This window comes from Poecilia latipinna, unplaced genomic scaffold, assembly GCF_001443285.1.
Source record: "Poecilia latipinna isolate Pla-1442-1.1 unplaced genomic scaffold, P_latipinna-1.0 Scaffold1458, whole genome shotgun sequence".
Taxonomy (NCBI): domain Eukaryota; kingdom Metazoa; phylum Chordata; class Actinopteri; order Cyprinodontiformes; family Poeciliidae; genus Poecilia; species Poecilia latipinna.
The window spans coordinates 6,189-19,484 of NW_015114074.1; the positions used below are offsets into that span (position 1 = coordinate 6,189).

Sequence of the window (13,296 nt, forward strand, 5' to 3'; positions counted from 1 at the left end):
CCAGTGTGATTAAGCCTGGGTTACTTTGCAAAGAAAACTGATCAAATATGTCAAGTCCCCACATGTGGAGAAAAAAAGGAACTGGAGGAGATCTGCAGCTGTCGTTGGTTTTACAAATCTTCCATTTAGAGGCGCTGGATGCAAATGTGCGTCAGGCTTTGTAGAGTCTTATTTTTTTTTCTTTTCCCATTATGAGTATGAACTGCTTTCTGTTGGTGAAGCTCATGAAATCTCAGTGGAATACAAACTATAAATAATTTCTAGAGGTTTGAATATTTTAGGAAGCCCTGTAACGGTCAGGCAAACACTGACTGGAAGTCTCCAAACACAGGAGAGGATTCGTCATGCAGCGTTTCTGTCACTTTATAGAGATTAGCAGGCACCACCATTTTGGGTTGGCGTCATGAAGGTGGGCCGTATTTCGCAGCATTGCAGTCACTTGGTGTGCGAGCGTTCCCACACATGCTTTGTTTCTGTGAATTGTGGGGAGTGAAGAGGTGGATATTCATAAACACAACTGATACTAACATTTATTTTTAGCCTTTTTTTTCATCGGAGATTTTGATGTTAGACAAAATGATTTAATTTATTAAGTGTGACAGATGGTAGTTTGTTTCTTCATGGACTTTCCCTTTAACAACAACAAAGGGTTTTTCCACCATGATCAGCCGCTTGACATTCAGAACTTCACATCTGTTCAGATTTAATCTCAGACTTGTATTACGTGTCTCCAAAATATTTGTATTTACTATATGGTGGTGGAAATCCTTGTGCGTGTATGGTTGTTGTTCTGCTGGCCGGATGGATAGATGGACGGACGGACAGACGGATGGGTGGATGGATGGGTGGATGGATTTAAACAGAATAAGTCTGTAAGGAGGCAAATACTTGTTCACATCACAAAACCAGTTCCTCTTCTTCATCTCCACCAAATCGTGTCCAAATCCGACCATTTGTTGTTTTGCTATAACAATCCTGAGCAAGCAGCTGTGGGGCAGCTATGAAAGATTTTTATTGGACTGTTTACAACGTGAACATCTGATTCACGCCTCCAGCAAATGTTAACTTCCTGTTATGGTGAGTGAAGCTTAAATTATGAGGTTTCCTTTATCTTCACTTAGCGGTTTGTACCTAAAGAGCAACCACAATGTTGTACAGTGAAAGTCAAATAAAATTGCCTATTATCAAGTGGCTGATTTCTCTATGTACATTAGGTGCATTTTTATTCATTTTAGTTACGATTTGGGCCAAGAATAATTCAATTTACTTAGAGACTGAACACAAGTTTGTTGTTTAAGTTGACATATATGTTAAATGAAAAAAATTAAGAATCCCATTGAAAACCTCATGGTTATTCCACCAAATATTGATTTCTGAACTCTTCCTGAGTTAATACATTAGTGTTGTTGTTTTTAAATGAATATGAATGCATTTTTTTAAGTGCTGTATCTTTTTCATTATTGCTCATTGTCTGCAAATAAATACTAGATTGTTGCTTTGACTTTCAGACACATGTTGTCGGTACTTCATAGAATAAAAGAACGACGTCCATTTTACTCAAACATAAACCTTTGCAAAGTAAAATCAGAAAAAAAACTGATCTTTTTTTTTCCCCATTTTTTCCAGAGCTGTATATAAATATAGTCAATTACTTTCTGGGGATTTTTTTCTGAGTTTTTGAAAAGAAAATCATTTATCTCCACATTCACTTAAATCAGTCATCTTTATTTTTCCCTTTTTCTTTAAAGTAGTTGTTTGATGCAAGCGTATTGAAGGCCACTGACACGTTTAACATAGGAGCTTAAAGAGTGGGAAGGAGTCCTTGACTGCATCTACTGGAGCACGTTGAGAAAACTGCCGAAAGTCTGAAAGAAAAAAAAAAAATCAGGGAAAGAAATAAGATGCCTAAAGAGCTGGCTGAAAGGCAGTTATAGGGCCGACTCACGGTCCCTGGGAGCTTAAAGGCCAACAATGAGTTTATTGCTGCTGTCACAGTTGCTGCTCAAAATGTGTGTGGAGGAAATGATTTGGTTCTAGCGAGCAGAATCACTTAAGACATATTAGCAATAAGAAACAAATCCCTCTCGGGGTTTTTTTCTTTTCAAAGCCCTGAAAAATAAAGCCAACTCTGCATTATATTCAAAAGACAAAACAAGTTTATCCCCTTTCCGATAACGAGCATCGTGGTCATTCATTAATCTACGACGATATTTAGAGAGATACTAATTAGGCGGCAAATGCTTTCAGGTCGTGGATGTCGAGCTCTTGCGTGAGCGCGCACGTTATCCTCGTCTTGTCACGGCCGCTTTTGAAAAAAAATAAAAACCTGAGGTGGTGAAGATCATAACATCTTCGAACCCAAACATTAGACATAGACTTTATTGTGTAGCCCAATTTATGAGCCCGTGTAGAATGACTCTCTATCCTCAGAAACTCCAGAGCGGACATCGGAGAGTGAGAACTCAAATATTTCATTAAACGCGAGACGCTTTGAATTGCTTTGTCGGCGAAATCTGCTGAGACAGGAGTGGATTTTCAGTTTAACCCCACAAATTCATGCTTTTTAGTTTGAATTTGATTGATTGAACTTAAGTTGGATACAACATTAACATGAAGGAAACTAAAGGAAATGGTCACAACGCTGCTTTTTGCAGATGAAGTGACTTTGTTCAAGTCTTGGCTCTCGTGAAGCAGTTCCTCGAAGTCTAAGTCGTAAAATGATGGCGATTGATAGATCAATGCCTCCTCTACCAAAATGCGTAATTCATGGTGCACGCATTGTTTCGGTCTGTTGTGGTAAAGAAGCAGCCGAACCAAGAAGCTTCGTCTATAATCTTACGCTCGCCTGTGGTGCGTGTGGAATGGATCATGGCTGAAAGAACAAGATCATGACAGAAACAGCTGAAATCTGCTCCGTCTGTAGGGCGGCTGGTCTCAGCTTCAGACAAGGCCTGACAAATTGAACTGAAACACTAGCTGCGTTTCCATTACGAATGTACGCGAATCTTTGTCGATATTCTGCTGATGTCGAAAAAACAACTTCATTTCGCAATTCCTGTGTTTCCATTCAACAAGAAATTCGATTAAAATCGAATATGAATAAGTTTGTTCACACGATAAGTCATTAAAAATCATGGCAGCGACAGACGTAAACGCTTGCGCGATATACATTTGTCATTTAGCTGTCGGCTAAATGACAAATTAAATCAGCTGTCGGCCATCTGAGATGTCTGGATAACGAGTGAATTTGGTGTCTTATTCAGGCGTTCGAGCGGCAAACCCCTTTTGCTTTGGAGCAACTTTGTTTCGCCATTTTGGGTAAATTGTCGTCGGCGATTTTACAGAAGAGAAGAGAATGACGCCCAACTTCTTTGTGAACTGTGCGATGCTGTGAGGCTTCTGGTGCAATATCCATAAATTCAAAAAAAAAAAAAAAAAAGACATCATCCTCCGACTACTTCCTGTCGTCGTCTTTGTTGTTGTCACCAATGGTAACATTGGATTGTTGATCACATGACTAAAAGTGTTTCCATTGCAGTTAATACATCTATTTCGATACGGCAGAAAAAAAAAAAAACACCGCCCAAAAACTTTAGAAATCAAACAATTATTTTTTGTAATTTTGTTTAATTTTTATTGCAGCTAGCTTTTATGGCAGCTAGCTTTCCCACCGTAAGTGGGAACTTACTAACAAGTTCCCAGTTGAACTTATTAGTAAGTTCAACTGAGAGAAGACCCGGCGGCAGACCCAGAACACATCGGAGGAGTGTTGTGTTTTCTGACCCGACCACAGACGGTGGAAAAGATTGAAAAATCCTCCATCGTTTCCTGGGAATTCATGAAATGTAGCAGCACAGAAATGTTCGCTCCAAAGATGTAAAGCAGCCTATCACACTTCATAAACATGCATATAGGAAAAATAATTGTCTCAGCAGTAGATAAATCGGGAAAGACTTTGATATTTCATCTAAATATTCATGCATGGAAAATTGTCCACAAAATCTATCATTGAGATGCATTTGTGACACCAGAAAAAAAATAGTTTGAAAGAAACAAAAATGTTTTTTTTTTTTTAACGCCTGCAATGTCATACTCTGTAACAGAATGAGAAACAGGCTTTTGATAATAATAACTACTCATAAGCCAGCCTCCACAGATTGGACCTCAGCGAGCGTCCTAAGGGGAAGGACTCTCGCTGCCAATAGACGCTTCGACATCTGAACCGAAACTCCGGTCAGCAAACCGACTCTGCGTCCCTCCTTGTTCTGCCACGATGTTGTCACGTTTGCAGAATTCACCTGACTGCCTGCTGGCGCTGATACGGCCTCGTCGAAGCGCTATCCGTCTTTCATCCTGTCAGCCCCCACGTGTTTGTTGAGACGTTGTTCTCTGTGGTGTTTACAAGTCTGATCTGGTTCCTTTAGCGTTAGCCGAGGGAGATAACAGCCGATGTTCGATGTGTGTGCGCCGAAACCGTTTCCTCGATTTCTACGTTTCCCACACACCGTGTTCTTGCCTGTGGCAGCTCTCTCTCTCTCTCTGTGTGTGTTAAGATGAAATGAGATGTCTGGATAATATGTGAATTCAGTCGCGTGGGAGTGTGTCGTTTTTAAGCCTAAAAAGTTCCCTCGTACCTTGTATTTTTATCACAAATCAGACGTAAACTGCAAAGCCAGCAGATGGATTCATGAAGTTCTGCTTTAATGTGCACACCGCTGGAAAAGAAAAAAAAAATGCATGTTTTAATATAATGGCAGTGAACAGGAAAGACCCCTGTTATCTTAATGAATGCTTGTTAAGCAGGAGGAAGAAATGGACAACTCTGGGACTAAGAAGCAGATGATTGTAATGAGTAGGTGGCTCAGTTCATCAAGCTTAAATGGGAGGTAGACGGAGAATCTCCCGTCTCTGCAGTCTGTTCTTTCACTCCGTCACCCCTTCCTTGTCTTCCAAACCCCAGCCTCCTTTAATTTAGTTATTTTTGCAGCAAGTTTTTTGTCTGTTAATAATATCCTGGCGGCTAGCGCTCAAGCCTGCCTTCATCCGCTGCGCTGATTTAAATGAACAGCTGGCCTTATCTGAACGACATGTTGTAAATATTAGCTCGGCACAGGTGTGGGGAGTCGATCCGAGGACGTAGCAACGCATTTAGCTGACAAATGAATTGTGTCAAGCGCTAATGACGTGCCGCGACTTGGACACCGTTGTGGAAATGACAGGAGGCTACAAGGGCCGGGCCCTTTGGGGAGACTGCCACCAGGCGCCAAGCGACACGGGATTGGTGGTTAAGCAGTTCATGCTTAACGTGCAAAGTGCTGGATTAGTAATAGGGAAGCATTTGAATGGAAAGAAAAAAGTGTAATGAGCAAACTAATTAGTGCTGAACGCAGCGGTGATGGATGTTACGGCGTGCCTACGTAATGTGGGATTGGCTGATGATAATAATGAAAGCTGAATAATAATAATAATAATTAAGCACCGTCAAAATGGGTTTTGCCTCAAGTGTTGCATTGTTTCCATCTACACAACCCCAGATCATGGTGCTGCCACCACCGTGTTTCACTGTAGGTATAATGCGGTTTTGGTAATGTGCAGCATTGTGTATGTTTGGTTTGATCAATTTCACTTCCTCCCCACAAGTTTGGATTTTTTTATTTATTTTTTTTTTATTCAATGTTGGATGTTTTCACCGTCACAGTTGCTAGGCAACAGCACATAGGTGAGGGCAGGAATACATCTGAAGCCTACACCATCTAATTTCACAGTCTCAGTCGGTTTCGCAGACCCTAAATCTGAAAACACCCACAGTGCTTACCTTTTGTTTTGTATCTAGCTCCTGACTGATACCTTTGTTCAGTAAGATCACTTTGATATTTTTGCAACCTCTCTTCAAGCTTTAGGATGCTAGTAAGCAAATGATGAAAAAAAAAACCTCCCAATAGGACAGTTTCAGTTAATTCAGGTTAATTAGATGAACTATAACTGATGTGACCTTTGTACCAAGAAAATATTTTATTTAATCAGAAGATCAAAAGGATGTTTTTATTTTTTACCTTTTTCTTCTTCACAATTTTTTTTCAATTGAACATTGAAGGATACATTTTGTTACTTTTATATGTCTCAAACTGGGAAATGGCTAATTTTTTTAGTGACTGTTGCTATATTTTCATACAAATTTGTGTATATACTGGATGTTGCATCTAAATCCTAGTCGCATATGAAACCCTTTGTTATTAAAAAGAAAAGTAATGTAGTTAAAATGGTCAGGGAAGGCTTCAAGGCTTCAATTACAAAAACATTTTACCCAGTCATCAATGCTTAAGACCTCAAGACAAAAAAAAAACAGACAAGATGACGCTGTATTCGAGATTGCTCAACAATATGGGCAACCTTTCCCTATCATATATGGGACAATTCCATATTTATTTAACGGGTGGCACTATCAACCCTAACGCGTGTCTCCGTGCGTCTGCTCCCAGGTACGTGGTCCTTCTCCGTTTCCGAGCTCGCCATCCCCGGTGCCGAGATCGGGCGCATCTCCGCGACCGACGCCGACCTCGGCGAGAACGCCAAGCTGGAGTACACCATCCTGGAGGGGGAGACGGGGGAGACCTTCAACATCACGGCCGTGAGCCAGGAGGCGGTCATCACCCTCAACAAGGTGAGAGGAGGAGGACAGAGGATGCAAGTGCAGTTACCAAAAAAAAAAAAAAACCGAGAAGGAAAATGTTGATTGTGTTTTTGGGAAAGAGAGAGAGAGAGAGAGAGAGAGAGAAAAAAAGAAAACCAGCCCCCAGCTAAGAGCATAGGCAGATGGGGAACAGATGATGAGGGGATGACACAGGTAACGTGGGAAGGTCTTTAGAGGAAAGCTGTTTAGAGTCAAAGCATAGCTAACAACATGTTGTCTAAGCCCATTAAAGTAGAATTACCTGGAAATAAACAGAAACCACTGTAAGCCTGTAAGGTTTTACACAGTTCATCAATTAGCAGCCTCTTCACTCAGCTTTCTTTCTTTCTTTTCTTTTTTTTTTCCTTCCTGTTTTTGAAACCAGCTAATCTGTATTCATCCTACCTTTTCTCTGCATCCCTCTCCCGTCGGATAGGGAGCCTTTTGATGGCTTTCTGACAACGACAAGCTCAATTTCTTGCTTGATTCACTCGCAATGAACCAGACTCCCTTTTCTTTCCTTAATCAATATTTCCATCTGTTTACAGCAAACACAAAGAAACATCTGTACGGAAATCAATTAAAGCGCCGCGCATCTAAATGCAAATGCCTCCCTCCGCTTTTTTTTTTTTAAATTTTGAAGCGGAGTGCAAATTACTGAAAAAGTGTTTTGACCACCGCTGTGGTGTGTTTTGACTGTTTGCGTGGATTGCTGAGGCTTTTTTGCATTCCCATTCGGAGCGCAGCTGCCTAATAGATCCCCGTGGCGTAACGCCGGATCACTTTGGGTTTCAGAGCCGCGTCCGATAATCACGCTCCCGTGAAAATGATGCGCCCTCGCTCTCGCGACCGGTTCCCGATCGGACGCGCGCGCGCTCCCGGCGGAGGAGAGGCTGTTGTGGGAAGCCGGTCTGAGACGTGACACTTTCATGTTAAATGAGCTCTTCAGAAGCCTCCCCGGAGCTTCGGCGAAAACACACACAATTCATTTTTAATGATGTCAGAAGTGTGTCTGATCCGCGGGGCGTCAGATCCGCGAACATGACATCGGCGCTCAGCAGGTGCTAAGTGCTCTATTATTGAGGCAGGCGTGTTGCCGCGCTGAACGGGCCCTGGACCCAACATTGCGTCGGTCTCGGTTCCCCTTGCAAAAAAATTTTCAGGTTTGATGTCGTTCAGCAACACAAAAGTAACTTGTGATTTTTTGAGGCAGGAGGAAAAAAAAATGTTCTCATTTGTGTTCTTCCAAATTAAAAAGGGGGTGGGGCGCATTTTGTATTTGACCCCCTTAGTCGAGACTTTATGGAAGAACGTTTTGCTGTAATTAAATCTACAAGTTTTTTTTGTTTTTTTACATGATGTTCACATCTAAACTATGAAGTTTAAGTCATTCATTCTTCTTTGTAAAATATATTTATCTTCCAACTGCAGTAGGTAACTTTTACAAAAATGTTTTTTTCTTGTTTTTTTTTTGTTGTTTTTTTACATATTTGTTAAAACTATCCCTATTTCTTGACAATATAATATGAGTCAGATATTCTGTGAAAAAACTGAGCTCCTCTCTGCTCCCCACGGAAAATTCAAAGAGCACGGATTATCTCGCGCTTCAGTTTCACGTCCTTCTTTGGGTTGGTCTGCCTCATAGAATCACAAATATCATTTATGGAGGTTCGTGTTTTTGTACTCAGTACAAAATGTATGGATATTACACCAAAAGCTCTGTACATGTGAAGGAAAGTTCACAGAACTCAATAGTAAACTGAGTAAACTGTTTAGACAGCTCAGGGATCCTTTAGAGGTTTATTTAACTTTTCCACTCTGTGAAATCTCAACTCTGCCTTGGGAGGATTTGACATTATGTCTAAGCAGAGCGATGCTAAATGTTTTCACCCTGACAACAACAAAAGAATGAAGTATGGCTGGCTAATAAGTCAATCTGCTGTTCATGACGATTTAATATTTTAAAAATCTGACTTTCCTTTTCTTCTTCTTCACTAATGCATTCTTTGGGCTTCCATAAATCAGAGTGATGCCAGTCTGTCCAGGGCCGACCGTCTTGTTTTACAGCTTGGCTGAGCTCTGAGTTCAGGTCGACTGCCAGAAGGGATGATTGAAAGGAAAGTTTGTTTGTTTGTTTTTTTAACATATCCATCTTTTTTCATTTTAAAAAAAGGAAAAGGGGGGGGGGGGGGGAATTGGGGCTAGAATTGGATTTGGGTATGAACATAACCACTAAGAGATTTTATTTTTGAGCCGTTTTGCCCAAAAATAAAATCTGGAAAGTTTATCAACCAAGAATATCGTCCAATAATTCCTGTGCATCTCCAGACCTTTGAACCTGCCACTCCATGGTCATGTTTCAATACAGCCATCTTCTTTTAGATCGTACTTTTTAGTTTTCACAAACCTTTACAGGCACAGCCAGCACAATGAGCCATTGGGTTTAGGGTTTAATTTTTATTTATTTATTTTTTTAGAGTAATCAGAGTGGTTTGAAAATCATTTTTGCCCTAAATGAACTTGAAAACTTCTTTTTTTATTATTTTTCGTTCTTTTCTTTTTTTTAATCATAGGTTTGCTTTGTACAGAAAATGACTATAGTCACTGAAAAAAAATAATTTAATTCTGACGTTTTTTCCTCCAAATTCTTACTTCAATGCCAGAATTTGGAATTTAATCTGATAATTTTGACTTTTTATCCCCCGAATTCTGACTTTTGTTCCACTAACTTGTGAAATTAGTCAAATTTCTAACTTTAATCTCACACTTTCCCAAAATTATGACTTCGGTCTCAGAAATCAGGATTCCGAGATTCAAGTCGGAGTCCTTTCGTTTTTCGGTGACCCTAATCCTCTCGCGTAGCTTTGATATTAAAATTAGTTTGCCTCTGAAACATTTAAAGCAAGAAATAAAAGAAATCAGTTGAGCGCCGAACACTGCTGCTTTTAGAGGCGAATTTAAAAATATCGACAGTCGACATTTTACACGATCTTTCCTCTGATTTGTTGCTTGTAAGCCTGTTGAGATGCAGACTGATGCATGCAGATGAGGGGCGCGGGTGTGAATTCAACAGGGTGTCATGTTACAAACAATCCAGACCTGGAGGGTGAAATGTAGAGCAGGGACTCCAGACCCTCTGAAAGCCTCTTTGAAGAGAAGCAAGTTGAGGAGAGGGAGCCGGCAGAGGAGGGTGGGGGGTGGGGGGGGGGGGTAAGATGCAAGAGGAAAGAAATGGAAGGTAAGGACCCTGGAATGATGAGGGAGAAAGAGACGTGGGGATGAAGAGATGGCAGCAGTGAGGGGAGCGTGTTTAAATGAGGTCCTGCAAGGCAGTGACAGGAGAGAGTGCACTATAACAAGGGAATAAGAGGCAGAGGGAACTAGAGAGAGAGAGAGAGATGTGCAAATAGACAGGGAGAGAGATGCACAGACAGCAAGAGCTGTGAAATCAGTGACAGCCTCGCACAGAAAAATAAGCAGAGCCAGAGAGTGAGAAGCGCAGGGAGGAAGAGAGGAAGGGATAGACAGCTAGGCAAGCAGGCTAAAATGGAAAAAAACACACAAAAAAACAGTCGGGATGAATTTAACACAGAGAGAATATCTTACAGTCAGAGAGGAGGACACTGGGGCAAAAATATGACAGGATAAGACAGAGAAAGCAAAGGAGGTGTTTACCAGGGGAATCGATGGCGTACAACAGGCCAACAGGTAAATTGGACGTACGGTGAACAACTGGCAACGAGCAAATCCCGCCCACAACGCCACGACAGGAATCTGCAAACATATTCCTGCTTTTCCAACTCCCCCCCGATTTTGTCACGTTGCAACCTCAAATTAGGATTTTACCACCGACGAACACAAGCGCACAGCGCAGAAATGGTCTTGAACGCATGGAAAAATTAAAAGCACCAAAGTTTTCAACAGCTTTTTGTGGGCCAAACGACGGGCAACTTTAAAACGACATAAAAACGAAGGGCGCCAGCTTCACTTCAAAGTGAAAAGAAATGAGACGCGCTTTCCTTTTTTTTTTTTTTCCCGTTTTGCAAATTTAAATCTGAAAAGTGCGGCATGAATTCATAATAAGCCCCAGTCTTAACCAACCGACTCTACTCATGTAAAACTTGTATCATTTGCCATAGTCCTCTACGTTTGCCTCAGTCCTCGCACGCACAAGGGTTAAATCGTTCAGTCTGAGTCAGATTGGAGGGAGAGAGTAGGCGAACGTCCTTTTTAAGTCTTGTCGTGGGTTTTTTTTTTGTTTTGTTTTTTAAAATTATTTTAATTGATTATATTTTAAAGTTTCAGCTCGTACAGATGTTACACAGATCCCAAGCAGCGTCGCATAAACGAGAAATAACAGACGGCAACGCTCATGAGGGTCCTTCAGGATGGGTTACATTTTATCTGCGGTCGAACAGGCGGTACTGTTCAACGAGAATCTTGGTCTCAGTATGAAAGATGATTATCTTCCACAACAGAAGCGATGGCGGCTCATCACTTTGTCATCGTTGCCGTCCCGACCTCTGTCTCAATATTGTGTTCTTTATGCATTTTTTAATGAATCAGGTGGAAGTCCCAACAGACCCGTTAATGCATCAGGCTTTAGCTCCTGTCCGAATCACTCTGCTGACCTGAGTGCACTACCTGACGTTTGAAATGGTGACGTGACGAAATGCAAGAAAAGTTTATGAAGTGTTCGCCTCCGTTTTGTTTTTTCATTAGTTTTATCCGTCTGCCAAGACACGACAAAAGGTCGGGAAATTAAGTTGGACCAGGCTGCTGTCACGTTTGATAGAAAAGTAAGAAAATCTAAATCACCGAGCCCTTGGTGCTTCGTTTTGAATAAAACTAAAATGGCCGCCTTTGTTCCTCGTGGAGGCCTTTTCCACCAGCTCCCCCCTCTTATTTGAAGCCCTTGTGAGCGAATAAAAGTGGTTGATATCTGTACAATTAAGAAACAAACAGCCGAGGATGCATGAAAAGGGAGTTAATCCTTTAAGGGAATTCAGACTTTACTAAAAGGAATGTGAAGCAGTTCATAACTTTAATAGAATTAAAGTAAACAAGGCGTTAAATTGGCGCTAAGCTACCGTCGGTTTGACTTCATTAAACCCAGAAAGGAAAGAAGAAGAAAAAAAAAGACATTTTGGATTTTTACGCAGGCATATTACAACATTCAGGGAATGTTGTGATGACTCGCATGTCCTTGTGTTCGTATTTTGGAGAAAAGACAGCTCTCGCGCGGTGAAAAATTTAAAGCGTCGAAAGATCCATTGTTGTGCCTTTAGGGAGGGAAGGGGCCTCGGCGCAGAACGACTTGTGATACCAGAGCGCGCTGGACCTGACCTCCGCATCGCCGCTGTGGGCCAAATCGCTCCAGCCGCTCGTCTGCGAGAAGCGCTCTCTCTCGTGCACGGAGGCCGTGCACATGAACATTCACCTACACGTTCATGTGTAGGTGAACGTGGACGTTCACCTACACATGTGAACCGAAGCCGCAGAGAAATACAGAAGCCCACATCGCTAATGCACACTTGACCTCGCGGCTCACCGTGTTTAAACTGCGGGGGAACGACGGCGCACTAAAGGGAGAGCAGGAAAGCGGCGTTCGCCTTTGCCTCAGAACGACGTGTCAGATGGGAGGTGGGTGGGAGCTGCAGGAGGGTTAACGGCAGATTAGGAAGTAGCAGAGTAGAGAGAGAGAGAGAGAGAGAGAGAGAAAGAGGGGGCAAGCAAGGATTTGGGAGAGAGTTAAAAGAAGAAGGCTGCAAGAGAGAAGAGAGTTTGATGACAAAAATGGAGAAAAGGCTGAGAAAAATTTGGAGAAACGGAAGACTGAGACAAAAAAGGAAGGGTGCATCACAAAGAGGGGCACGGGTGAAACCGGTGTAGCGACTTGCGACAAAAACTGGGTCATTAACACCCTGCGAGTCTGGAGGTGGGGGGGGGGACTGAAGCCGCCTCCTGCTTATCTCTGCTTATTTCCCGTCAGCACCTGGAAATAAAAAAAAAAAAAGAAGGAATTCTCCCACTTCTCCCCCTCCAACCTCCATCCCTGCCATTACCTCTCTCCCAGCCCTGTCATCATCAGCTGCTGCCTCTTTGCATTCTGTTCTCTCCCTGTCTGAGCTCCTCACATGTCAGACGAATACAGAAAAAGGCAAGCGAGAGACGCAGCGGGCGTACATGCGTGTAAACACGCTAACGCGGCATCTCTCTCCGGCTTCCTCGCCTCGCCTCGTCCTGGTCTGGAGGCCATGTCAGGCCGAGCGCTCCGCTTGTCTGAGGGTCTGACTCAGTCCGGGTCCGCGTTCGCGCTCACAGACGGCCAGTGTCTGTCCATCTTCACGAGTAGCGTAGTTGGAGCTCATTTCCACTTTTTCGTCTGGTTTATTTCTCAGTCTGTTTACATCTCCTTGTTTACCTCTTAGAAATGATTTGTAATGAGGGGAAAAACTGACAAATTAGCTGCAGAATTAGCATAATGGTTTTTAGTTTGTGGGGTTGTTTTAACATTACTGGGCACCGCTGTCTCCTGTCGGTTGAAAGGAAAAAAACGATGGGAGCCTTAAAGCTACTGTAGGTACATTTTGAAAAAAAAAAAAAAAAAAAAATATATATAAAAT

At 42.1% G+C, this 13,296-nt stretch overlaps 1 protein-coding gene across 1 annotated transcript in view; it reads left to right on the top strand.

Annotated features, from left to right (window-relative positions):
• Nucleotides 1–5,179: 5,179 nt before the first annotated feature.
• Nucleotides 5,180–13,296, top strand: part of LOC106962769 (uncharacterized) — a 53,725-nt gene continuing 45,608 nt past the window's right edge. Inside the window, exons 1-2 of the mRNA XM_015057382.1 lie at nucleotides 5,180–5,312; nucleotides 6,450–6,661. Of these exons, the coding sequence (XP_014912868.1) occupies nucleotides 5,180–5,312; nucleotides 6,450–6,661 (345 nt within the window). The remainder of the gene's footprint in view (nucleotides 5,313–6,449; nucleotides 6,662–13,296) is intronic.